The sequence below is a fragment of the Taurulus bubalis genome, assembly GCF_910589615.1.
Source record: "Taurulus bubalis genome assembly, chromosome: 6".
NCBI lineage: Eukaryota > Metazoa > Chordata > Actinopteri > Perciformes > Cottidae > Taurulus > Taurulus bubalis.
In genome coordinates this window covers 4393262-4420763 of record NC_136594.1, presented here as the reverse complement: position 1 = coordinate 4420763, position 27502 = coordinate 4393262, and the positions used below count along the sequence as shown (strand labels likewise).

The 27502-nt window shown below is 42.2% G+C and overlaps 2 protein-coding genes across 2 annotated transcripts in view; one reads left to right on the top strand and one right to left on the bottom strand.

Annotated features, from left to right (window-relative positions):
• The window catches only part of meis1a (Meis homeobox 1 a), a gene marked incomplete at its 5' end in the record, with an annotated part of 43112 nt that extends 39342 nt beyond the window's left edge, over positions 1–3770 (bottom strand). Inside the window, 2 exons of the mRNA XM_079219926.1 lie at positions 723–958; positions 3753–3770. Of these exons, the coding sequence (XP_079076052.1) occupies positions 723–958; positions 3753–3770 (254 nt within the window). The remainder of the gene's footprint in view (positions 1–722; positions 959–3752) is intronic.
• Positions 3771–10324: 6554 nt separating this feature from the next.
• spred2a (sprouty related EVH1 domain containing 2a) overlaps positions 10325–27502 on the top strand; it is a 17777-nt gene continuing 599 nt past the window's right edge. Inside the window, exons 1-6 of the mRNA XM_079219672.1 lie at positions 10325–10485; positions 20790–20964; positions 21679–21847; positions 23380–23444; positions 26114–26269; positions 26570–27502. The exon at positions 26570–27502 is cut by the window's right edge and continues 599 nt beyond it. Of these exons, the coding sequence (XP_079075798.1) occupies positions 10460–10485; positions 20790–20964; positions 21679–21847; positions 23380–23444; positions 26114–26269; positions 26570–27271 (1293 nt within the window). The 5' untranslated portion in view covers positions 10325–10459 and the 3' untranslated portion in view covers positions 27272–27502. The remainder of the gene's footprint in view (positions 10486–20789; positions 20965–21678; positions 21848–23379; positions 23445–26113; positions 26270–26569) is intronic.

Sequence of the window (27502 nt, the reverse complement as noted above, 5' to 3'; positions counted from 1 at the left end):
AAATTATTCATTTTAAGTTCCCTCCAATTGTTTTTTAAGGCACTGCATGTATATTTCTGACCTTTTTAAGGTCTTCGTAAAAACCCAGAATAGGATCAGGAGCTGATAAAGGTGCCGCTGCGATATTTAAAAACTGCATCTCCAGTTAAATATAAGGTCAAAACCTCCCTGTTATCTCTATGAACAGTGTGAGCGTGGGTATTTTTATCGTAACGGCGTAAAATGTTTGATGTTTAAGCTTCTTTTTTTATTTATTTAAAGCACATTTAAGTTTCTTTGTGTTTCTGTGAGCATATAATAAAATGCATTTCTACATATATTAACTTGCTTATATACATTTAAAATGGCTCCACCTCGCTTATTTTCCATTTTTCTGCATAATAACTCATTACTCAACATTTTGAACGCAGGACTTTTCTTAACATTGAGTTGCTGCTACTTTTCACTAAAGTAAACTTCTTCCGCCGTCTCTGTTTTTGTGTTGACCTCAAGCGAGCAGCAGGCCTCACTTCATCAGACTAACACACACACACACACACACACACACACACAGATAGCGTTGGTCTGGCTCGGCCTGGAATGGAACGGCCCAAACGCTGAGAAGTTGAACAGATAAATCAAACAGGAAACTACACCAGAAACTGTTCTGAAAAAGCAGTTGTTGTCCTCATCAGTGTGCTTTTCTTCTTCTTCCTCCCACAGTGTGAGTAAACTCATCATACCCATAAATGGCGTCTTTGTCCCTCTTGCCGGCGTCCACAGCTGTGGCGCCCACGCCGCCGCTGGTGTGGGTGGACTGGGCGTACTGGTGTGGAGGGTATGGCCCGGCGGCGGCGGCGGCGGCCGCCAGGTGCACGGCCTGCAGAGAGCGGGCGGCGTGGTGGTGGTGGTGGTGATGGTGTGGGTCTCCGTACACCCCGCCCACGCCCTCCAGCCCGTAGTGGGCCAAGTCTTCATACTGGAAGCACAAGAGATAAGAGATGGGTGACCTCTGACCTCCAGAGTCGTCGCGTAGGAGCCGTTCGCTGACCTCAGGGGAGGTCGAAACGCAGATAAATTTGAACAATAAATGTGGGGAAACGAACTGTGTGAAGGGTTTAAAATGCAGGGTGAACATGTCCAATGGACTCGTGTTTAATTTTTACAAAGCTGCGTTATCTCAATAAACAATGAAACGTCACAAAATGACGTCAACGGACACAAAACTCGTGCTAGTTTGACCAATTTCATTCCTAAAAACTGACAAAAACAGACTCAGGGCCCAGAAGTGCGTGTTTTCCATTCATTTTAAAGAAAAAAATACTTTTAAACACAACAATATAATTCAATTTAAGAGAACAAAACGCCCAAAAGTGACCAGAGAGACTTTGTGTCACAAACAGCGTCCAAACAAAATAAACGACTAGTCAACAGGTGTTCCTGTTATTATGTCCAACCTTGTTTATTCACTCTAACGTGACTAATAGTTGTTGCTTTGTAATAAATAGTAAAAGCATAAAACACTTTTAAACACCCAGTTACAATCTTAATTAAATCACAGATTAGTATGTCCTTGTATAAAAGGAAAAAGTAATTAATTCAGTAGGTTGACTTTTCAAAATAAAAAACAATCTCTGAAACTTCTTGAAGCGGAAGAATTATTCTTCTTTTCCACATATTATTAAATGAAAAGATCCACAAATTAACATTAACTTCTAACACAATGGAATTAAAACGTCTCTGAAAAGCTAGAATGAAATATTTAATGCAGGACTTTTGTATTAGTTGAAACCGTGCAGGTGTTCCTATTATTGTGTCCACCCCCGGTTAATTGACTGTGAAAGAGTTTTTTAACTTTTAAAAACACCAATTAAAGTTAACTTAAAGTTAAACAGCCCGACACTTTAAACGACAGTGTCTCTGCGCTGGGGAATTCTCTATAAAGGGGGTGGACAAAATAACACGAACACTTAAAAAATATGATGCAGTCGAATGTAAAAACTCCACAAAGTTAAAACGTCTCTGGCAGAAACATTATGAATCTTATAAATACCAGACTGCACTGTGCAGGTGTTATTCATCTTTAATTATAGTCACGTTGTCCATACGCTTGTAAACTTTATAAACTCAAATCTATTTTATTTTCAGAAAGAAAACAGGAATTGTTTTAAAGTGTTTATACACATAGTATTAATATATACATGTATACATTATTTTGTTTTGAAGGAATAGTAGTATAAACGTGTTATGCTACAATCTACAAAATAGCATATGTTTAAATAATAAAATGACCTCATTGTAACAGAAGTCAGTTTGCCTTTTAATTGAAGAAACTAAAGTTCATCACTTTGTTTTGTCTTTTTAAAAAGGACGTGTTTGTGGGTCTTTGTGTGACTTTAAGGTAAATTGTCACTAGTTTAAAAAAATTAAAAAGACTAAAATGTTTAATCTCAGAAGCAACAAAAAAAAGTAATTTTAACAACAAAAAAGTGATAATTCCAAAATGAAAACATTTTAGTTTTATTCCTGTAAGGAAGCTGATATATTTATATAATCTCTGTATAATTAGTTGGTTTTTTTTAACTTCCAATGCCAAAAAGACAAACATCAATTAGAATTTAGTTGAACTAATTTATCATTTAAATAATTTCTTCTTTGCTTTAAACATTTCTAGTGGTGCAGTTTGTTTCCATATTTTTACTTTACTTTCCTGATTCAACAAAAGCAGCAACAGGTTTCCACTGTGATGAGTTAAGATATATTTATATTGGAACTTTCTATGTTCAAAACAGAAGCTCCCACTGAAGTGTGTCTGTACGTCTCTGTGTACAAGTGATCGGATCACTGATCACTGATCAATAAAACACCGTTTCAACTTTGACCTCGACAAACGGCGCCTGCGTGAACAAAAGTTTGAATATTAGAAATGTTTTCACGCGACTGTTTTGTTCCGAAGAAGCTCCAAACACACATTTAAATCAGCCGTGAAACTAATAAAACTAGAAAGTTATACTTCTCGTTCCTCTCCGCCGCTGAAGGCCGCGAGACGACACGTGAGGAACGGGTTTCCTCTCTTAACATCTCTTACATGCTGAAAGTTTCATTATACAAAAAAAAGATGGAATACTCAAAAGTTTTGTCTGGAAATTAAATGATTTGTTCATTTATTTTAAACTAAAAACTTTTGTCATAAATCAAAACTGAGGCATCCAAAAGGAACAACATCGTAAGAAATTCATTTCTACAAGTCACAGAAACTTTTATGATGAAACATTAAATTATATAGATCCCTTCAAGAGTTTTTATATTTACAAGTTTGTTTAAGTTATCTTTTTTTATTCGCTCTTTATCTCTGAGCGTAAAGTGAATTTAATTAAAACTCCGTTATTGTTTCCCTTTTATTATTTATTTTAAAAAGTTCCACTTTTAGAAAAGTCTTTTTTAAATAAGTGTTATTACGAATACATAATGGCGTCTTTCTATTAATAATAACTGTCATTTTAGTTGGGGAAAAAAAACTTTCAAAACTAAAACTATTAAATGAATCGTAAAAGTAAAAAATATATCATAATTTTACGCACGAGAGAAAGTTTCAATCATTATAGTTCGCGAAAAACGGAAAATATAATGTAGATTCAAGAAGCAACGTTTATATTATTCAAAACTATTTCCAAATGTATTTATTAGAATAGTTTAAATCTAGTTTCAATGTCAAGAAAAGTGGTTCCCAGTTTCCCACACATCCAAACTCATTGATCATAAGCCGGACAGACCTTCCTCTGCCTCATCATCTCTGCGCTCTAAAATTTAAAAAAGTGCCTTTTTACGCACCCGTTGCGCCATCGGCCCCGTCGCTCCGCCCGGACTCCAGGTGACTCCTGCGGGGCAGAACACACATCCAACTCCCCGGTACCGGAGCGTTAATCAGCTAATCCCGTGTGTAACGGAGTCCAGCCGCGAAAAGAGGAAGGCACTAAACAACAGCGCAGCAGCAGCAGGTCCCTGCAGCTCTCCGCGGGAACACACCGACGGCGACACTCCGCCACCAGAAGCACACGAGCCCGGGCAGACGCTGTCCTGCTCCCGGCCTCCAGCTCCGAGCAACAACCGACCCGACCGACCACCCAACCAAACCGCTCAGTCAGCAGGCCAAATCCGATCAGGTTACATCCACAAAAAAACCCGGTAGGGTGGGTGGGGGAGTGGAGGGGGGTGCACAAAGTGAGGCGGACCCGCCCGCTGCGCTCTGAGCCGGGCCGTGCGGCGCTGTCTTCTGCGCGGAGGTGCGTTCAAATCCCCATCGCAGCTCCGGCGCAGCGGCTTCCTCCTCCCTTCAGAGCAGGCCGTCGGGGTGTGAGGAGAGAGAGGGAGGGACGAGGGGAGTGAATAGTTTCTTTTCCCACTTAAAGGAGCAGAGACTCCCTTGCGCGTCCCCGCAGCCAACCAGAGACAGTGCCAAGGCGCGCCACCGCGAGGGGGGAACTGGGTGGATGGAGGGAGCGTGAGGGGACAAATATCTCTCATACTGTTCTCTATGGAAGCCCGTTCACGTCAAACACACACAAAAGAAGTCATAAATAAGTCATAAAAGTTTTGTTTTTTTATCTCATAATTATGACCTTTTTATCTCATAATTATGACCTTTTTATCTCATAATATCGACTTTATTATCTCATAATTATGACTTTTTTTTTTTTTTTTTTAACACAACAGGCTTCCATACTCATCCTTGCTATTGTGGGAGAGAGAAACGATGATAACTTAGGAAGTCACTGCAACTGCAGAAATAACTTGGTCGTTTTGGATTTTCTCAAGTCCTTAACACAACAAAATAATATGAATAAACTATTAAAAAGTACGCCAGGGGCCCGGAGACATCTGTTACAATGTAGCAGTGTTTTCGTGGTTATTTGATTAACTGAAAATGTGTTATTAAAACTGTCTAGAATGAGGGGGGGCCCCCATGGGCGACACCTGCAGTGAGGGGCCCCGAGCTAGAGTCTAGTTCTGGGGACTTCTTCATTTTCGTATATATTGTGTTTACGCGGCGCATAAACAGTGAGTGCATGCGAGGAATGGGGGTCAGCAGAGACCCACAGCACAGGGGCCACGTACGCGTGAGTTAATGTGGCCCCTAGTGAACGTATAGAATAAACTCTCTGCAGTAAACGGGCTGCAAATCAAACGCATAATAATAATAATGTCATATTTGACAAATGTCTTTTTGCCCTTTTGATTTTCCTTTCCAACGCAAAACAAGTAATGACTTAAAGAACTTAAAGCTATTTTCATTATTGAGCCGGGTATAATTATTATACAATAATGCGAGAATATTTATGTAGAGTCTAAAGTCTAATAACCGATTTCTTTTCCTTTTAATTTTACAATAATATGACTTGGCTTTCTTACTCTTGTATGATGTAATAACTTGTTAGCGTCATTAAGAGTCAACTTCACTTGTTCTCAATAAAGGAGATAAATCTGTTTGAAAATTAATGATGTGAAAGTTTAAATGTGGGGAAGAAAATAAACTGATATTCCCTTTGACTGAACTCTTGTGCTCATGCCCCATCTAGTGTTCGTGAAGTGTTAACGCCAGCCAGAGCCCTCATTTATTATTAACCATATTAAAAAGATGTTTCACAAACACGTTGGGTCAGGAGGTGATTTAAAAAAAAAAAAAAATACAGCAAATTCATAGGATCCTGAGCAAGAAATCAACTTCATTAAACATTCACCAAACATGAGCTGTAACCATATAATCTGTGATAACTGTACAAATACAATAAAAGTTCAAATAAGAATGTAAAATAATGAAATTAAATGTAAAAAACCTTAAAGAGAATCTCACATTTTAGCAAATATAACAGAAATTGCTATGAATAAATTAGAAAGTATGTTTTGTTTTTTGTAATTTGTGTGAAATGACCCTTTAATCCCATAGGAATATATATTTTTTTTTCTCAGAAATATTACAGTATGTTAAACGTATTGTAAAGATGGTATTTATACCATAAACACACAAAGTTGCTTTAGATAAAAATGTGATCGATTTGTTATAGACATTATTTTAAAATATATTTGGTGCCACGTTCTAACATGGCTGCCTTTATACTGGTTTTATACGTTTTAATTAATTCCTCTATTAAGACTTTATAAGTGATTTAATAACGTTTGTGTAATAATGCTTAGTACAAGTTGCAAGATGCAAGAAGTCAACCGGTGCATTGGTGGGGTTTCTCTGATGAGCTGAAGAGATGAAGACTTGAAAATAATAAAAGTTCCTTATTTTAATCCCTGTGTTGCGAAACAATCCTTAATGTTTCAGGACAGTCTTTCACTTCCCGTGCTTTAAAAAAAGTTTAATCTGAAACAACAGCCTTAAGTGTCCTCAAGTAAAGTTTATTTCCTTTATAAAGTCAGATGTCACAACTTTACCAGAAGCTTCTCAATAACATCCTCTGTCCTTGAACCCTCCATTCAGAGGATTTTAAATGTTTTTTTAATAGGGAATAAAATGAAAGAAAACCTCAGGAAGAGCAAGAGCAGGATCCTTCTCCCTGGACGGAGTGTTGCAGAACAAACATCCATTTGTGTTTGTTGATTTACGCATCAAACAAACTAATATCTGTAAATCTTTGCCTCTAGGATGATACATTTTGTATTAATCTGCCTCATGTAATATTTATGAAAGTGCCATACTAAATCACTGGAGTATTCCTGTAATAGCATTGTCTGGTATGCAACAGTGTCCTTCCTTCATGGAGTAATTCCACTTTAAGTGAGTCAATAGTGATGGGTGGATGCAGCTTTGTGTCTCTTTCTTTCTATTTATACCAAAACGGCTTTATGGCTTCAAATGCAAATAAAAGAAATAACACAGCGACATCTGGTGGTTTGTAAAACATACTGCAGCCGCTCAAGACTGAATCAGAAGCACTAAAACACCTCCGATTTTATTAGTTTCAGTCTCGTGTGTGCAGTAAAAGTCCAAGAAGTCAGAGTGTTATTGTTAAAGCTGGACTACTGTTGTTCAGAAGTACTGTATTAAACGTAGATGTTATTGTGCAGACATGATTCGTAACATTAACACACACCTTTACCATCTTTTATTATCTCATATTTTCTATACGTTATGCTGTGAACTTCTGCACACATTAATCCCCATGGTTAATGTGTTAAGCTTTATATCGATTTATTACATTTTTCTATCTTATATTGTGTCTTCTCTGTATGTGCAATACTTCGCCATAATACTGATTTTGATGTTACAGTAAAATAATATATATATATATATATATATATATATATATATATATATATATATATATATATATATATACACACACACACACACACACACACTCAACACAAAGAGTTCTAAAAACAAATTGAAAAAAGGTTATCTTACATTTCTTATAGGACATATGGGTATGACCTCGACACCTCAGTCTGTTAAAGGTTCTCCACCATGTTTGTTCCAAATATGATCTAGAGAAAGAAAAGAGGATTTTTTTAAATTCTTTTTACAATCAAAATGTAGATTCACCCATTTGTATACATAATTAGTAACTATGACTTACATGACGGTAACATCTAAGTTGATCCACTTTATCAAGCTTTTGTTTGAAATAGGCCTACATTTGTTTCTTAAAACAGGTGGGCCTGTATGGAGTAGAAATTTGACTAGCAGGCTAACTCTAAGGTTAGTAATCGCTAGTAGGCAGCTAACATATATGAGCCTGGCAGTGAACAGTAGCTATGAGCCTGGCAGCAAACGTCAGCTATGAGCCTAGCAGCTAACATTAGCTATGAGCCTGGCAGCTAGCATCAGCTATAAGCCTGGCAACTAGCATCAACTATGAGCCTGGCAGCTAACATCAGCTATGAGACTGGCTGCTAACATCAGTTATGAGCTTGGCAGCAAACATTCGCTAAGGGCCTTCCAGCTAACAGTTGCTATGAGTCTTGCAGCTAGCATCAGCTATAAGCCTGGCAGCTAACATTAGCTATGAGCCTGGCAGCTAACATCAGTTATGAGCTTGCCAGCTAACATTAGCTATGAGCCTTGCAGCTAACTTAAAAAACTTTATTTAGTTACATTGCCGGTCTGCTGTCAGAGAGGAGTAAAAAAAAACAATGATGCTCACTGTTTTGCCGCCCACAGAAGACCCCCTCAGAGCCTTCTTCATCAGGGTATTTATTAATGCAGGTAGCTTAGCAGAAAAGCCGTTATATACACCACCAGAGGGCTCCTGTTTGTCAATTATCCAATTAGAAGTAGACACACAGATGTCCCGCCTCTAAAGGATGCTTCACGTCCTACACAGAACTTCAAAATAAAAGTACACAATAAAATGTTACATAAACACAAAATAAAATAACCACACCGTCACAAAACAAAGACAGGATTTAAGAATATATATATATTTTAAAGCTAATAGTGCATAAAACAACCACATTATTCTCTTTTAATAAATACTTATAAAATGTATAATTTCACTTGTAAATAGTTTTTTTTAATACCTTATTGTAAGAAACCACAAGTTACATTTCTGATAGCTTACATTGCATCATGTTTATGTTCTTACAATATTAATTTATTTTCTTAAAAAGAAAACAATATAAATGTATTTTCTTAAAAACAAAATTATCCTATATTAATATATATAAACATGTAAATGTATTATTAGTCATGCTAAAGTTCCTGCAGGACAGACATAAAGTCACTCCACATCAGTTTAACATCTGGATGGAGCAGGATAACATTGGAAATGTGGGTAAAATTAGGAGTTTGAGTTTTAATCTCTGCCCTGAAAACTTGTCACCATTGAAATCGAACCATCGACCCTGTTTCTGACTCTACAGACATGTAGCTTTGTCACGACTGAATATCACCCAAAGGTCAGTTGATTTGATTAGTGAAACATTAAAATCACTATAGAGGACGTTGAACATCTGTACCCTTCTGTCCAAATAAAGTAAGACCAAGAAGAATAAAAAAAGACACAGTACAATAAGGTCTTAGAAATATAGTCACGTGTACCAGTTTTCCACAAAATAAACTTTAAACACTGTAGATTATACAGCTGTGGAGCAGATGTAAAGTGCAGCTGCAGTAGCGTGACTCTGCCACAAGGTGTCACTTAAACACAGGCGTTAATAGGTGACAGAAGAAGAGCAGTGGAATGTCTTTACTGATGTCAGCTGATAACTAGGGAACATAAACTGGGGCTCTTATTTTGAAGAACAGTTTGCACAGGCAGGTGCTTGTCAATAAAAACCTGAAAAACACATTGTGGTCATTTATGCTAATCACAAAAACTCCCATCTAAGAATCTAAACACATCCTAAAACTACTGTCTGTGTGGGTGAGAGTAAATTATATTATACACACATAGCAATGACCAAACAAATGTAATTATAAGAGGGCTCATCTATACCCCAACAAGTAAAGACACAAACCTGTTGAGAAATAGTTTGCATATTTAGAAAAAAGTAATATAATTATCTAATGATGGGTAAAGGGCCAAAAGGCAAAGCATTGACCTCAAAAGAAAACATGTGTATCCAGAAATATATACTGGGCCTCCTAATACTATGCTGCTAGTATTTCTATTTAAATTGCTCATATTTAATACGACTATTTGCTTCTGCTAGTTTACATGCGATTTATTAAAAATATAATTCATAAAATAATAGAAATATAAACATTTCAATAGCCAATCAAACATTAGCTGCAGGTCTATTGGCTCGAGCTGTAAATATACTACTAACACATACAGTGTAGCATTTATAAATGATTATTTGTTATGATTATTATTATATGGTAAAAGCACGTGACTCTGCAGTCCTTCGGGTCTGACGTCACCGTCTCCCCTCCTCCTCCTCCTCTTCCTCAGTCCGCTCCGCTCTGCCTGCGCTCACTGAATCCAACATGGAGTAAGGAGGAGATGGGGCTCGTCCGGGGCCATCCTCACCGATACCAGCGCACCATTTTCGGTCACCGCATTCCAGCCAGGTCCGGCGGGGGAGGAGGTAGAGGAGGCGGCGGAGGAGGAGGAGGAGGAGGAGGAGGCGGAGGAGGAGGAGGAGGAGGAGGAGGAGGAGGAAGAAGACGAAGAAAAGGCGTAGGAGCAGGAGGAGGTGGGAGAGGAGATCGGATGCGCCTCTTCGGATGCGCTCCAGTAATTGAGGAGTGAAAGGAGAAGAGGAAGAAGAAGAAGAAACAGAAGAAGAGGAGGTAGTGGTGTTGGAGGAGGAGGAGGAGGAGGAGGAGGAGGAGGTGAGGGGGGGTGTGGGGAGGGAGACGGAGATCCGAGAACACATCGCGCACATCGGGATTCAAGAGCGCAGCGCGGAGCGGGACGGAACCGGATCCGCGCGCCGCTTCTGCCGCTGCGGGGCGCGGAGGCATGCAGACCGCGCGCAGTGCCGCCGCGGCGCGAGCCCACTGCGACCGGAGGTGAAGCGGAAAAACATGAGCGAGGACACGCGACCAGACGAGTGAGTATCCTGAGAACAATGAGGAACAATCACACCAAAAACACACCGCATCATTATTATGAGTTAAGTTATTTAAGATGAGCTGCTTATTGGCGCGCCGCCGCTTGTGCATCGATCACATGGAGACAGGGATTGGTCCTGATATGTTGTTATGGGCTCGAGTGTTGAGGGGGTGCATGGGGGCCTCCTCCTCCTCCTCCTCATCTTCCTCCTCCTCCTTGTGGAGAGGTTGGTTGAGGTCGGAGAGATTCCACAGGAAGGAGAAACGTGCGCATGCCTCCTGCAGATTGTGATACGGTCATAACAGAGAGGCCGTTTGCATCATGATGGACTGGACATGAGCAGGCAGAGGAGGTTTCTGCAGACATGAGAGCATCCCAACATGCCTTCGGCTTGATGGCATGTTTGCACGTCCCTTCCTTCGTGAACACAGCTGGTTCCCGGTTCCTCCGCCAGTATGAGGCGGCCTCTCTGGCTCATGACCCCCTTCAAATGAGGCCACTGTGTGTTGTGACTCATCATCAGGGTGCATATGCCTACAGGCTGTGTGACCAGTTCAACTAAAGCGGGATTATTCCATCTCTGAAGGGGTTTGGTATTAGTTAATTACCCAAAAGAAGAAGAAAAAACGTCCCACAGATGAGACGGTAGGACTCCAGTTTATCGGGTTTATTGCCAATAGGAGTTGCTGCAGCAATAAAGACATGTCTGTAAAGAGCTGGAGCCGCCTTCATTAGTGAGGCACAGCGAGTTAATATTTAAACCAGGAAGGATTTTATGACTATAGAAAGTTATCGTGTTATCCTTCGTCTCAGTGATTGCGAGGCAAAGGAGCAGACATTTGGTTTTAAACATTTATTTACATGTTTCTATCATTTTATTCATATATTCCACTGCTTTTGTGAACCTAAGACCTTTGGTAAACCAAGTTCAAGCATCAAAACGTTTCGTCCACATGAGTAAAGTTTTGTTTTAACAAGAGAAATTAAGAATTAAAAAAAATCTAACTTCCATTTTTCAGCTTGAGGGCCATATTATCACTTTACACTTGTGCCTTATGACAATTGTGCCTCATTATATATATAGGGCTGAGATTGTTCTGCAATTTTAGATGGAACACATGGGTATGCATCACATATGCAAGTGCCTTTAAAAGGTGAATTTAAGAAATTATGTAAAATCGAGAAAAAGGCCTAAAACTGAAGGGTTCACTTTTTACTGTTTCATGAGCAGTTAAAGGGTAATTCTGTCATTTCTTTAACCATATTTCCCCATGTTTTATGTGTAATTGAGTGAGTAATGAAGTCCAGTATTGAAGGAGAACGCTGCAATGTAATCGTGTAACTCCTCGCCATCAATATACACGTCCACCAAAGCTGCAGATATATATTTATATATATATATATAATCTGTCTGGTTTCGCTTGATGAGGTCTGTTCGTTTTTGTGCGTCTCGCTTGAAGAAGTCTCGTTCTGAAATCCCGCGTCACATCCACGTTGTTGAAATAGAGCTGAATAGACATAAAAACAATCTTTTAGACACCTGGACTCCTCTCTCCAGCTCTCAAGTCAAGTCACATGACACAATAGCAAACCAATGGTTGCACCCATTAGCCACTAAGACACACACAAAGAGGCGAACACAGGGGCCCAGGTTGAATATTTAAGTCGTTAAGCGCTCGTTTCTCGGATGCGTCGAGGCCACAAACAGTCAAACGTTATTTTCCGAGCGAGATGCAGCCAGGAGGGTACAAACACTCGACTTCAGACGTCAGCAGAGTCCAGGTGACTGTCCGAAACGAGCTGGCAGCCTCCGGACATCTAGACGTCGTCACTTCATTGTAATAAAGAACTACAAGCTGCATCGCGTGTGGATTGTTTTGTCTCGGGCGGAGGCCACCTGGCGAAGCGGGCCACCTTTCCCTTTGGGCGCCTGACTCATGACTCATGACTCATGCGGCCGCGTTCAGCCAAGATAAAAGGCTGGACTTGTGAAATGTTTACCCAGACTGCACCGGGCCGCAGACAGAAGCAGGTAGCAGGCCGCTCGTTTGTTTTCCCGATGTGGTCACTTGTTGAAATCCGGTTTTTGATCTCCCTTCAAACCTTTAGTTTCACTTTTATTGACCCACTAAAATCTGTTGATACAGTCGTCTGGGTCTCCTTTAAAAGTATGAAATGAGCTTCAGGCTCGGTGGAAATTTTGGTGAGACTTTGTAATTCTTTCTGAAGGAATAAACATAAAAAAGGCTGTTCTTTTTTGTAGGGCTGAGTCCCTATGAAACATATTTTAATGCTGATGGGATTATTTTAGGGATGAACAATTGTGAAAACATATCCAAATTCCAATTTCCAGTAGACCATGATGTGAAGGACGTCTCTGCAGCGCGACAATAATTGATTCAAAATGGTATTTGGAAACACATTTAACGCCTTTTATAAAAAAAAATGCGCATCCTGCGATTGGAAAATTGCAGTAAGCCGTATTGAGATTTTGATGAAGTTTCAATGAATTGTGCAGCCCTATTTTTTTAAATCTTATTTAACCCGAGGGTTTTTTTGGTCTTCATGCAATGGAACCTACAGAAGAAGCTTTTTCCTGTCATTGTTTTTTATTATGTCGACAGATTAATCTTCTTTAAGGACGTAACGGCGTTTCTAAATTTCATACTGCCGCCATTCTTCAGATACAGATACCGTTATATCCGTTTATTAAACTAATATCCGCTCCAAAATATACATTTCATTCTGTCCAGCTACTAATATATCCTTTACTAATAAAATACTCTTAACAAACGTTAAAATCATCATAAAATAGCTCTAAATCTTCATCGAAACCTCTCTCATTTGCAGTGATATTGAGAAATTAGAGTCAAACAAATCAAGAGATGGACAAAACTGAGTGAGCACAGTCCTGCTGAGGTGAAGCGGTGTCCTCGTCTAGTCAACAACAACAACAGCAGCAGCATCTCTGCAGCTTCACCAACGAGCGCGAGGGGATCCGATACCTCGGGAGCTGTCATTGTTTTTGTTTGGAGCATTCTTGGATTTCATTGGACGCCGAGGAACCGAAACTCTTCCCTCGCCCCTCACAGAGGCGTTCATGTGAGGGTGTTTCTTATTGATCCGGCAAACCGATGCCCCCGGACCGGCCCACAGAGAGCTGTCGATAGCGCCGGGGAGGGAGGAGGGGAGGAGGGAGGAGGGAGGAGGGAGGAAATGACTTTGAGGAAAGGTCAGCGGGCAGCGGTGCCCCGGTGCTCCGGCTCCACCCACACAGGACGACATCGATTTGATATCAGCGCTGACCTCCATCTGAGCGGCTGGTGCCTTCAGCGGGTCGTAGAGGGGGAGACGGATATTTAACGTGATTCAAAATAATCATTATTTAGCTCAGGCTATGATTATTTGTCAGGCCAGTGGAAAGAAAACATCCAAAATACACATTTAGCCGTTTATTTGACTACTTTGTCTGTTTTCCGCCTGTAGATTTATCCTAAATTCACAAACGGAAAATTTGCATCTTAAAACATACAATTTCAGAAAACTTGTAATACAAATTGTCACTAATCAACTGGGGAAGTTGTATGGTTATATCTATTAGTGCATGTATTTACCCTATTCACCTCTATGTATATTTGTAATATATCTTTAAAGGCCGTTCTCTGAGTCATAAATCTCCACTTCAGCAACTCTTACATACTCCAAACGTTCCAGTTTCATTCCTCTCTATATTCTGAAGGTTTCTACAGAGAGGTTTGTTCAAATATCATTCACAGCCTCATTTATACAACATTTTATTACTAAAAACATGTGAAAAAATAGATTATTTTTAAATAGGGCTGATTGATTTTGTCTATATGTAAACAATAAACAGTTTTACCCATGACACCAATGGAAAACAAACAACTGTAGAGCGAAAAGATCCGAAGACGCAGAAACACGAACACGATGAACAGCAGATGAGTTGCAGCGTGAAAGGGAAAAGAAAAACAAGCGCTGAAAGTTTGCACCGGACAAGCGTCACATAAACAAGATGGATGTTTCATGAGAATAACGGGACGGTGAAGTGACGCTTTGAACTCCAGGTTTACCAGAATAAAAGTCACAGGCGGATGAATATGAGGAACACGATCATTAAATCATAACCATTAAACTGCCCGGTTGTTTCTGGGAGTTTTGCTACTTTCTCCCTGTAAGCTGTTGTTTATGAGATGTAAACAGAAACAGAAATGGACTTTACTAACTGTCCATATCCTCGTATACAAACATGTTCGTACATATTAGCCGATGGACTGATCACTTCCAGTATTTTGCGAGTATACCCACGAAATGGACTATTTCTCTCTGTGTGAAAGGTTAAAAGGAGTATTATACAATAATTCATGTATATTTGTATGTCCAACTGGGCTAAATTACCGGTAAAGTCGGGTTGCAAGCCGCTCCTACCTCCGGTCAGTGTCCCGCTGTAGCAAGCTAGGAGCAGTGCTAGCTAGCGCTGCTGCTAGCTCCCCGCTGCTGCTGCTAGCTCCCCGCTGCTGCTGCTAGCTCCCCGCTGCTGCTGCTAGCGCCCCACTGCTGCTACTGCCGGCGGCCCCTCTGCCCAAGTCGGGCGTCGAGCCGAGGCTGGTCCCACTACCTTCGTTGGTTGTCGGGGAGCTAGCGGAGAGCTAGCGGAAGTTAGCAGAGAGCTAGCGGAAGTTAGTGGGGGAACTAGCATGAGTGCCAGCTGGCTACAGACGGGGACACTGGTATTAGCATGTAACCCGACTTTTACGGTAGTGATTTTTATGTATAAACACCATTATAATGACTTTATTTCAAGGTAAAGTTGAAATATAGTCATTGAGATGCTGTTGGAGTGTCTGAAACATTTATTTTCAAACACATTCAACCAGATTTGAATGTCTTTGACCACCAAATCATGAATTCCTGGGAACATTTCAGTCTCCCAAACGCTCTCTGGTGAGCTACGATAAGACGCTTTATTCTCATCGCATCTTAGACACAACAAAGATTTGGGTTTTGGCTGCAACCCGCTGCGTTTAGCCGCATCATACAACCTCTGAGGTCTGAGGACCCGGCTGCCTGCTGCCCGTCACCTGGAGCGCCGGGTCTGACGCCACTAATGGAAGATGGATTTCCTTTTTGGGTCGATGCGGACTGACTTCACCGCCGCTCACGTTTCACACATAACACAACCCCCAAAATAAAAACCAACAACCTCTAAAACATGACCAACATCTCGCACAGGGAGGGAAGTCGTTGGGAAGTTTGTTGTTTTTCGAGAGCGAATCAAACACCATCTGCTGATCCAGACCTCCGAGACACAAGGTTTTCCACGCTGATGATGATGAAGTCATGAGGCCGGATGGACTTTGTGTGTGTGTGTGTGTGTGTGTGTGTGTGTGTGTGTGTGTGTGTGTGTGTGTGTGTGTGTGTGATTGACAACACGTGTGTTCCTGTGGGAGCATTCTGTGTAGTTATGTACTGTGTGTCTTTCGTGATAATGGAGCAAACAGACCACCAGAGGCTATTATCTGCATCTCTGGTCAACTGTGTGTGTGTGTGTGTGTGTGTGTGTGTGTGTGTGTGTGTGTGTGTGTGTGTGTGTGTGTGTGTGTGTGATGCTGTTTGTTTAAGTGCATCCACACACTGTTGTTAAAGTGCTCTAGGCAGCCGTTTCATTACCGCGTGTCCTCTGAGGACAGGGCTGTTTGAGGGCAGGGATGTCCAACTGGCGGTTTGTGGGCCACACCGGGCCGCCCATAAATAACTACGCGCAGCCTGTTCCCACCACAGGAACCAAGGACACGTTTCTTTTTTAAGGACTCAGGCACCACTTCGACTGGAGGAAGACAGAACGTCCCCCGCTGCGGCGGCAGAACCGTCTGGAGTTCACCGGACAAACACGCACTTCCTGCCGCCGCTTCTTTTCGCCCCTTCAAACCAGCTCTGGTTTCCAACCACCGGAATCAATATTAGATGGAGGCGGTTGGACATTTCGCATGATGTCATTGCACAAAGTAGATCATGTGTAGTTTTGACTTTGAGTCTGAAAATCAACAAACAAGTGAAGAACAAAACTTAATTTCGTGTTTTTGTACTAAAGTGTGAATGACCATAAAACTCTCAGCATATGGATCTCTCTCTTGTTTCAAGTTGTGTTTCCTGTTGACCGTCAGCAAACTAAGCGGCAGTGATAAATAAATACAGAGGATCAAGATGCCAAAGCATCGGAGTAGCAGAGTGTGTACGGAGCTAAATCCAGGTCATATGTTTTGTTCATTTAAAAAAAGATTTGAACCTGAAATATCTAGTTTTGTTGTTGAACTTTGTAAATTAATATCTTTTTTACAGTTTTCCGGGTTCAAATATTTTTTTCAGGTTCAAAACTTTTTTTCAGATTCAGATTTTTTTTTTCAGGACCGAAAACCGATCTGAAACGGAAAAAAAGTTTTGAACCGGAAAAAAAAAGAAAAAAAGAGTGAAAGTTGAAAATATATAATCTGTTACTGAAAATTGAAAAAGATGTATCATTTTTCAAAGTTCAACAACAAAACTTGATTTTTCAGGTTCAAATCTTTTTTTCAAATGAACAAAACATATGAGCTGGATTTTTTTGTGCAGGAACAATAGCATGTATTTAGACTATTGAGCAAACATGAGAAAAGGTGGTGGAAATAATTAAAACTGTAATTTTGAAGGCGTCAAGATTGAAAGCCTGGTATAATATAATGATTTTACACTATAATGGCCCTGAGATCCCAAATTGTGATTTTAATGGGTTTCAATGGGAACATTTGTGTCTGATTTTGGATACACAGTTTATAATAAACATATTATACTAAGCCTCCAAAATTAGAAGAAGAAAAAAAACACATACCCTTGCCAAAAAGTATTCCACATGCAAAATAATAAAACAATTAAAAAGCCCAGAATGCACCTAGTGAGATGCAAGGATGAGACTATTTATACTCGTTTCTGTCTAGTTGCTGAAGAAACATTGTACTTTTCTACACGCCACCATCTTATCAGTGCGTGTTTCACAAAGGCGAAAAGAGTTTCGATTGATTCGATCGGCCGAACCGACTTTGAGAAAATTCTCACGAACAAACGAGTCAGTCGGGTTACATCACCACACCTGTCCGGGTGGAGGTGGGCGTTGTACTATATAAACGTTTGACCTTCTCAGCACTGAGACACCTGTTACACACACACACACACACACACACACACACACACACACACACACACACACACACACACACACACACACACCTGATGAGAGCAGTCCTCCCACGAACATTCAACCTACATTTTCTAACCTGGAAGGACCTGTGTGTGTGTGTGTGTGTGTGTGTGTGTGTGTGTGTGTGTGTGTGTGTGTGTGTGTGTGTGTGTGTGTGATATTATATAACACACAGAGAGAGAGAGAGAGAGCTACATCACAATGGAGCCATTCAGACAAATGTACGGATGCTGACTGGAACATTGCATCTTTTATGATGCACATATTAAAGTCGCAAATTAAAGTTTCAGGCCGCGGTCACGCCTGTATTTTTAATGCCACTTTTGTCATCCGATCACGAGAAGTCTGCGCGCTCTGAGATCGGATCTGGCTCTCACCGGGATCCGATCATCCGGAGTCAGACCACACATGGCCAGGTGTTCAGGCTCACATAGAGTTCAGATCTCAGGTGTGGACTTCATGTGGGAACGATCGGAACATTTGATCCAACAAAGGTTCCTGTTCTGGGTTTTGTCCGTCAGCATCTTGTGTTTTTGCAAGCAGTGAACGAAAGTGACCGTCTTTGGAGTGTTGAGGAGCAACGCTGTATACGACTCTGGTAGTGACCTGTCAATCACAGTAAGCCCCGCCCTAAAGCGTCCCCTGCTTTATGGTCTGTTTGACTCTAAATGACCATAATTTACTAAATGAACATCATGCTGTATTGAAGAAGACTTGAAACTAGAGATTGAGACATAAACTCATGTTTACAATGTTTACTGAGGGAATAAATCAAGAGAAGTAGAGTCATTTATATAGACTTCTATACAACCATTTTAAGGCTCTGAAATGGATTTCATTATATTTGATAAAGGCGTTCATGGTGAAGCTGAAACGTACAGCGGTCATGTGACTGTTGAGTCGAGTCTCATCACCGCCTCTCAAACTCAGTGGAAAGTCTCTCTGCTGACTTTCCACCACATGAATTCTCTCTATTTAAGTTTTAATTGATCTTTATGGATCAGCCACATGGAACCGTGGAAATTAACGGATAGAAATGATGGACAGAACTTAAAAAAATGAGACCGTGAGTTGTTATAAACCTTACATTACATGATTTCTGTCTGGTCCGATGTGTTTGGAGGGACAAACCCCACCGAAAAAAAAAGACGGACTGAAGCCTGTAAAATACATTTTACATCATCAGTCATTTTGTAAGTGAAGGTGTCACTGTTTGCAAATGGAGGATCTCTCATTTTGGAACCAAACTCCAGTATATAGTCCCTCCTGTGTGTGTGTGTGTGTGTGTGTGTGTGTGTCACTGCACGCTGCCGGCAAATGCAGTGATGACTCATGCTACACGCACACACACACACACACACACACATACACACACACACGGGCACCATCTGTTTGACAGGCAGGCTGAATCACACAGCGGAGGGAAGCAGTGTGTGTGTGTGTGTGTGTGTGTGTGTGTGTGTGTGTACGTGTGTGTACGTGTGTGTGTGTGTGTGTGTGCGAGGCCCGTTAGGATGTGGCGTCGGCGGCGTGCGGCAGCACAGCTCGCCAGCCTGTCGTCAACGGAGACCGGCGTGACACTGTGACCGTGGAAACAGGATGTACGAGAGATGTCTGAGTATAAAAGGCAAGACGGAGAGAGAGTGTTATTTTTATTTATTTTATTTTACCTCGAGTCGAGCTTCAGTCGCCGTCTCCATTTCTTTTTGGGTGAAGATTCAGTTTCTGACGAGGGTTTGCTTTGGTCTTCTGTGTGTGTGTGTGTGTGTGTGTGTGTGTGTGTGTGTGTGTGTGTGTGTGTGTGTGTGTGTGTGTGTGTGATCTCAGGTGAGTAATGCTATGTTCAGTAAAGAACATAAAGGACGGGGTTTCGTTATCAGCGCTGCATGTTCTGATTGGACAACACTGCTGACATGAACTCGCTCACCATTGGTGATGCGGAAGTGTCTCCTGACCACCAGGGGGCGACTCCTCTGGTTGTATAGAAGTCTTTGCTTCATGTATTGTAAAGCTGCATTCTCTCTACTGAGCATCAGGGGGTGACTCCTCTGGTTGTATAGAAGTATATGCTTCATGTGTTAAAACTGCATTCTCTCTCCTGACCACCAGGGGGCGACTCCTCTGGTTGTATAGAAGTCTTTGCTTCATGTATTGTAAAGCTGCATTCTCTCTTCTGAGCATCAGGGGGTGACTCCTCTGGTTGTATAGAAGTACATGATTCATGTATTTTAAAACTGCATTCTCTCTCCTGACCATCAGGGGGCGACTCCTCTGGTTGTATAGAAGTATATGATTCATGTATTTTAAAACTGCATTCTCTCTCCTGACCATCAGGGTGCGACTCCTCTGGTTGTATAGAAGTCTATGCTTCATGTATTTTAAAACTGCACTCTCTCTCCTGACCATCAGGGGACGACTCCTCTGGTTGTATAGAAGTATATGCTTCATGTGTTAAAGCTGCATTCTCTCTGCTGACCACCAGGGGGCGACTCCTCTGGTTGTATAGAAGTATATGCTTCATGTGTTAAAGCTGCATTCTCTCTGCTGACCACCAGGGGGCGACTCCTCTGGTTGTATAGAAGTCTATATAAATGACTCTACTTCTCTCTTGATTTATTCCCTCAGTAAACATTGTAAACATGAGTTCATGTCTCAATCTCTAGTTTCAAGTCTTCTTCAATACAGCATGATGTTCATTTAGTAAATGATGGTCATTTAGAGTCAAACAGACCATAAAGCAGGGGACGCTTTAGGGCGGGGCTACATTATGATTGACAGGTCTCTGTATACGACATCTCTACATCACAAATATGGTAACGCCCGTCCATTAGCTGCAAGCAAAACAGCATGGCATCACATTTGGTCAAGAGCACATTATCACCTGTGAAGGACTCAAATCTAAAGGTTTAGGACTTGGGACGTGACTGCAAAGACTCAAGACGTACTTGTAACTGGCAGAACAATGATATCTAGATTGTAAAAACAGTTGTTGCCGCCATCCTTTCCGCTCGCTAACTGGTGTGACTGGTGTGTGTCTCTCCGGCCGGTTGCAGTGAGAGCTACATTGTGCGCGTCAAAGCGGTGGTGATGACCAGAGACGACTCGAGTGGCGGCTGGTTGGCGCAGGACGGCTGCCTGAGCAGAGTGGGCGTGTGCAGGCTGCTGGCGAGCGAGCTGCTGGGACGCAACACCTTCCTCATCCACGGAGAACGCCTCAAAGACAAGCAGGTCGGTGCAGCGCCATTTATGTCAATAAAAGAGTCACATTTTAGTCACATCTTTTGCAACCCAATGTTTAGATTTCCTCTTTCTGTATAGATGGATCTTTTCTTTGATGCTCAGGTCTTCTTCTTGTATACATATAAAACAATCCTTTGTCCGGTTGTTGATATGACTTTCACAAACATGATGTTACTCACATGTCAAATACCTTGCATGTAATTATCACAGCCCTCTATTATTCTGAATACCACATGCAAACAAGTGTTTCTCCAACGATATTTTAAAACGTGACCTCAGTTCATCGTTTTCTTGCACAGTTTAGAAAGAAATAACAGAGGCGTTGTTCCAGTCTCATCTTTTTGGCTTGTTAGGGTATCAACATCACATTTACATCAACATACAACATTCAAAGCTGTCTTAGCATTTATTTATTCAACATACATTTGTGGATTTTCTAATGCTGCGTTCACACTAAAAGCATTGTGAGTATTCGTAACACTTTACTCGTGTAAGTTTTCTCGCTAATTCGCTTCATTCACACTGGGCTTATCTCCGTGAAAACAGTCACCATTTCCGCTATCGGGTGAAAAATTCGCACCGCTTTTGTTGTGAACGCAGCGTTACAGTTTTCTTTCTGCAGCACAAAACTCCTAAATTGTCAATTTCTACTGTATTGAACCATACGTTCATTATTCAGGTCCAATGTGATTTTCTTTGCAGGTGATCCTGGAGTGTTTCTTAAAGAAGGACCTGGTCTACACCAAGGCCACGCCGACGTTCCACCACTGGAAAGTGGACAACAGGAAGTGCGGTCTGACCTTCCAGAGCCCGGCCGACGCCAGAGCCTTCGACCGCGGGGTGAGGAAGGCCTTGGAGGACCTGACCGAAGGTACGCACACTTCAGAGAAGAAGAAGGAGTATAACGTATGGGATACCTTAAGAGCAACTATGTTACTGAAAACTACAGAATCATTTACCATGATTCAGTAAGAGGATTTATGTCGTACAAATGAGTAAGACTTATGGGGAAGTTGCTGGCTTTGCATATTTTTGTGAATTTAAATAAAACCCAGCTGATTTGTGGATGTATTAGCTTGTATTAGCTCGTTAGCTAAGAAGGAACAACAGTCAATCAGTCAGATCTATATGGATGGAGCTATCTGCTAACAGTTACCTTCTGGTTTCAGTCCTTTTGCTTTTTCTATAGATGGCATTGATAACATGATGGAAATAAGGAAACAAGCTTATTTCACCAACGAATACTTGAACATTAAGTTTAGGTTGAGACAACAAAATAACTTTGTTAAGTTCAGGCAACAAAACAACTTTAAGTTAAGACAACACAACTATTTTGTTAAGTTGAGACAAAAAAAGAACTTTAAGTTAAGTTGAGACAACATAACTTTTTAAGTTAAGACAGCAAAACTACTTTAAGTTAAGTTGAGACTACAAAACTACTTTGTTAAGTTAAGACAGCAAAACTATTTTGTTAAGTTGAGACAACATAACGTTTTAAGTTAAGACAACAAATCTACTTTGTTAAGTTCAGGCAACAAAACAACTTTAAGTTAAGACAACAAAACTATTTTGTTAAGTTAAGACAGCAAAACTACTTTGTTAAGTTAAGACAGCAAAACTATTTTGTTAAGTTGAGACAACATAACGTTTTAAGTTAAGACAACAAAACTACTTTGTTAAGTTGAGACAACAAAACTATTTTGTTAAGTTGAGACAACAAAACAACTTTAAGTTAAGACAACAAAACTATTTTGTTAAGTTAAGACAACAAATCTACTTTGTTAAGTTAAGACAACAAACTAACTTGTTAAGTTGAGACTACAAAACAACTTTAAGTTAAGACAACAAAACTACTTTGTTAAGTTGAGACTACAAAACTACTTTGTTAAGTTGAGACTACAAAACTACTTTGTTAAGTTGAGACAACAAAACTATTTTGTTAAGTTGAGACTACAAAACTACTTTGTTAAATTGAGACAACAAAACTAACTTGTTAAGTTGAGACTACAAAACTACTTTGTTAAGTTGAGACTACAAAACTACTTTGTTAAGTTGAGACAACAAAACTAACTTGTTAAGTTAAAACTACATCACTTTTTTAGTTGAAACAACAAAACTACCTCGTTAAGTTCAGGCAACAAAACTTTGTTTTAAGTAACAAATGAGCCTCTTTGACCTTTCATTGTCATTGTTTCCATAGTAGCGATGCATCATTTTAACAGATTACATGCCACCGTCACGTGTGGTGCTGTTATGAGATTGTTCTCATTTGACATGCTTCTGTGAGATCAGCCCAAACTTAAACTGAGATCAGAACCTGATCCATCCTGGCATCTCTAAGCTGAACAGTGATTACAAATACTACTGTTACTGCAAATGAATGAAAGAAGGTGTGTCCTCCAGGCTCGACCACGTCCTCATCGACGCTGCAGAATGAGGCGGAGCTCGGCGATGACGACGTCTTCACGGTGAGAAACTCTTCGTCCTCCAGCTGATAAAACACTGACGAACACTGAGGATGACTCCGATAGACTTGAATGCATTAGATGTCCAGGATCTTGTCATTTGAGGGATATTAAAAAAGAGAAACGTTTTTCCAACTTCATCTCCATCTTTCGTCAATATGACCCATTTATTACTTAATTAAAAAAAGAATAATAATTCACATTCCTGGAAAGAATCTGTGTTTGTCCCTTTCGAGTTTTCTATATTTTATCAGGAGGAAAATATAGGGAGGGGCTGTTTTTTGTTATTTTGGGGCGCATGTGTGTGTGTGTTGGGCCATCGGGGATGTCAGACAGGAAGCATGAAGAACGGGGGAGGTTTGGTATCCTGTGGTGTTTTGGGCCACGAACATTTACACACACACACACACACACACACACACACACACACACACACACACACACACACACACACACACACACACACACACACACACACACACACACACCACACCTCACTGTCTTTCTTAGAGGTTATTTTTTCTAATTTCTTTTCTTGTTTGTGAAAGAAACCACTGTGCTCTGTGTTTTTTTTTTTTTTTTCTATGTGCAGACCACATAGGAATTGAGAAGTTGAAGGTCAAGTCACATGATTTTGTGTCATGTACGGAGCTGGAGTCACGTCGAGGTTAGCTTATAGCTTAGCATAGAGACTAGAAAACAGGGGGAAACTGCAATTCTTTTCTCTGGAAACCTACCAACCCAATACAGGTGTGGTCGCCGGTGTCAGATGTCATCTCACCTTCCTGCTCTTTAAACTGTCGTTAAGGGTTTACGTCTCCTCCGCCTCCATCCTCCTCTGAAGGGACCAGGTCCCGCTTCCTTCTTCGGTCTTCGTTTTTTTCCGTCTTTCCATCGGCTTCAAAGAAAAGAAGGTGTATCGTTTCCGCAGGATGTCCAGCGAGGAGAGCCTAAGCCTGTCAGCGATCCGTCACCGAGCCGCCTGTTTACATAGCTGGCCTCGTTTAGAGGGGAACGTGGCTGAACCGCCCCGGCTGCAGATCGTTCCCACCCGTCCTGTCTGCAAGCCTGGAGTTTGGCTCCCTGAGGAGGAGGAGGAGAAGGAGGAACGAGAAGAGTTCGACTCAGAGGCGCTGAAGAGGTTTGGAGGACAATGAGGATGTAGATCAAGCGCCGCCAGGAGTAAATAAAACCCTCCCCGCCATGAAGCAGTGCTTCCTCTGGAGGCCCCTGGATTACGGAGGAGATCCCGAGCCGCTGCTGGAGGAACCGCAGGAGGATAAATGATGTAGTTATGAAACTATGGAGGCTTTAAGCACTTTAAAGTACAGCTGTGTCCCAAAGTCTGAACACGAGTAAAGTCTCACAGGATTCACAATATTACAAAATGGTTTCAAATAAAACTAATAAGACTATTTTCATCCAATGTGCTAAAGCTGGGGTTTCTCGACTCTCAAGTCAAGTCCAAAAAAAGATCGACAGAAATGTAAAATAAAAGCAAAATGACGAGAAAGCCGTTTATTCGCTTTTCGCTTTCCGTTTTTTGTTATTTGAGGGGAAGTCTTCTTCTTGTGCGATCCGAGCGAGCCACATGAAAGGCCGAGAGGATGACGCAATCCAAACGCACGCCGCCGCCGCCGCCGCCGCCGAGCGCTCCAGAGGGCCGCAGGCCGCAAAGCGCCGAGCCTGGGATTCATTTAGCACAGGCCCAATAAAAACACGGGAGACTTCAGAGTCGTTTCCCGCCGCGCTGCTCTGGAGCTCTTTTATTTTTCCTCCTCGGACTCGACTAATGGCACACAGAGGTCTGGGGGAGTGAAGCTCAGGTGGTTTCAGAGAGGAGCAGAGCTGATGCTGGAGGAGAAAAAAAACACGAGAAGGTTTTCACACTGTGGGTTAAGTTCTCGGTAATAAGTCGAGATCAAAAGGTCAACGACTGCGTCGACATTTACAAACGTTTTTTGCCCTTATTCCGATAAAGAATATACATAAGAAGCTAATGAGAACGAATACTTCAATAATATTCCCTTTTACATGCAGCCATGCGTTCTACGATTAACATAAAGCCCCGGATGACGTACGTCCTACAGATGTTATAAATAATGTTGCTGTCCCTCCTCCTGCCAGCTGCAGTCTCCTTGCTCTCGTCACCGTTCTGCAAGTTTCGCAGAAAAAGTGTTCTTCAAGCTCTTTTTTATTATATTTTTAACGGCTTTGCACGAGAAGAGACTGGTTCTCATCGAGAAGTTGTGTTTCAGAGCTTTCGATCAGATCACATGATCTTCTTCAGGTGTTGAACACTCAAATCCATTGTTATCAATGTAGACACGTGCTTAAAAAGCTCATTTTTAAGGAACAACCAACTTATATCAGTCTCCAGTTCATACACGGAGGAGAAGGTACTCATGCTGGTACAGAACTAGCCGGCAAAACTGACATTAATCTTTGTTTTGGCTTTGTGTAGTTTTTTCATCGTCATCGCATCCTTGGATAACAGGATCGAGCACGGCTGCTGTTTTCCACGTGTAACAGACCCGTGAAGTGCTCATAGCAAAACGTCACAGTGGTCAAATGCCCAAAAAACACCTGCGGTGACATCACAGATTGGGGTGTGGCCAGAGGTGCAACACACCTGAGTGTTCAGCGTTCTAAATGTCCTCTCTGTCCTCCAGACGGCCACCGACAGCTCGTCCAACTCGTCCCAGAAGAGAGAGCCGGCGATGCACACGCTGGCGCCGCACAACTTCTGCGAGGCCCGTCGGCACCACTGCATCCTGGGACATTTTTACGAGCACCACCGGCCCGCTGATCACTACTTCCTGGACCAGGTGAGTGCAGAGCCGCTGGAGCCGGCTCCCAAGATCCACTTCAACCTGACTCGGTTTGTGATTGTAGATAGAAATGCAGACATCACAAATATAAATGTCCTCACAAAAATAGTATTGCTAGTAAAAAGCCACATCTGGTTTGTTGAGATACACTTTGACTCGACACACCCTAAAGAGTTCATGACCCACGAGGCCTAGTGAGGAGAACTGCTGTTCGCAGCTGCGTTCCCCTCTTCCTGCTGACTTCCCCCTGGAGGACGACGTCTTTCAGCGGTTTCTGTCTCCTCTGTGTCTCTGCAGGCGGTGCACATGTTCCCTCGCCACGTCAGCTTCCAGGTGGAGGACGAGGAGATCGTGCGCATCAACCCCCGCGAGCGCACCTGGTTCACCGGCTACGGGGACTACCGGCACGACAAACTGTCCCAGCCCGACCACCTGGACGCCTACGTCCACTTCGCCAAGAGCGAGCCGCCCAAACACGACTACGCCTACCCGTACCCGCTGAGCTGCGACGTGCGGCGCGCCTGCGACGGCAAACCCGGCTGCCGCCTGGAGCCGGGCGGCGGCGGCGGCGGCGGCGGCTGCCGCAGGGCCGTGGTGACGGTGCAGCCGCGCGCCGCGCAGCAGCCCAAAGGGAAGCGGCGGAAGGAGGACGGCGAGCGCTCGCGCTGCGTTTACTGCCAGGACATGTTTAACCACGAGGACAACGGGCGGGGCCGCTGCCAGGAGGCCCCCGACCCCATTCAGACATGCATCCGGCGGGTCAGCTTCATGTGGTGCGCGGACAGCCTGCTGTACCACTGCATGTCGGACACGGAGGGGGATTACTCGGACCCCTGCTCCTGCGACACCAGCGACGAGCGCTTCTGCCTGCGCTGGACGGCGCTGGTGGCGCTGTCGCTGCTGGCGCCGTGCATGTGCTGCTACGCGCCGCTAAGGGCGTGCTACCGCTGCGGCGTCGCATGCCGGTGCTGCGGCGGGAAGCACAAGGCGGTGGGCTGAGGGAGAGACGGCAAGGACTCGTGGGGAAACGGAGGCCCGCTGTGATTTTGTCTGTTGTCGTTCGTCTTGTCTCCGATTATCAGAAGGAGGAGAACTTTGTCTCAACAGATGGAGAGAAAAAAATGTTCCCTGTGGTTTTAATTTTTTATTTTTGTGACATTGGAGACCAAATGGCTTCCAATTCTCACAAAGACTGAACAAAGATTCTTCATTTCTATATAAAATTATACA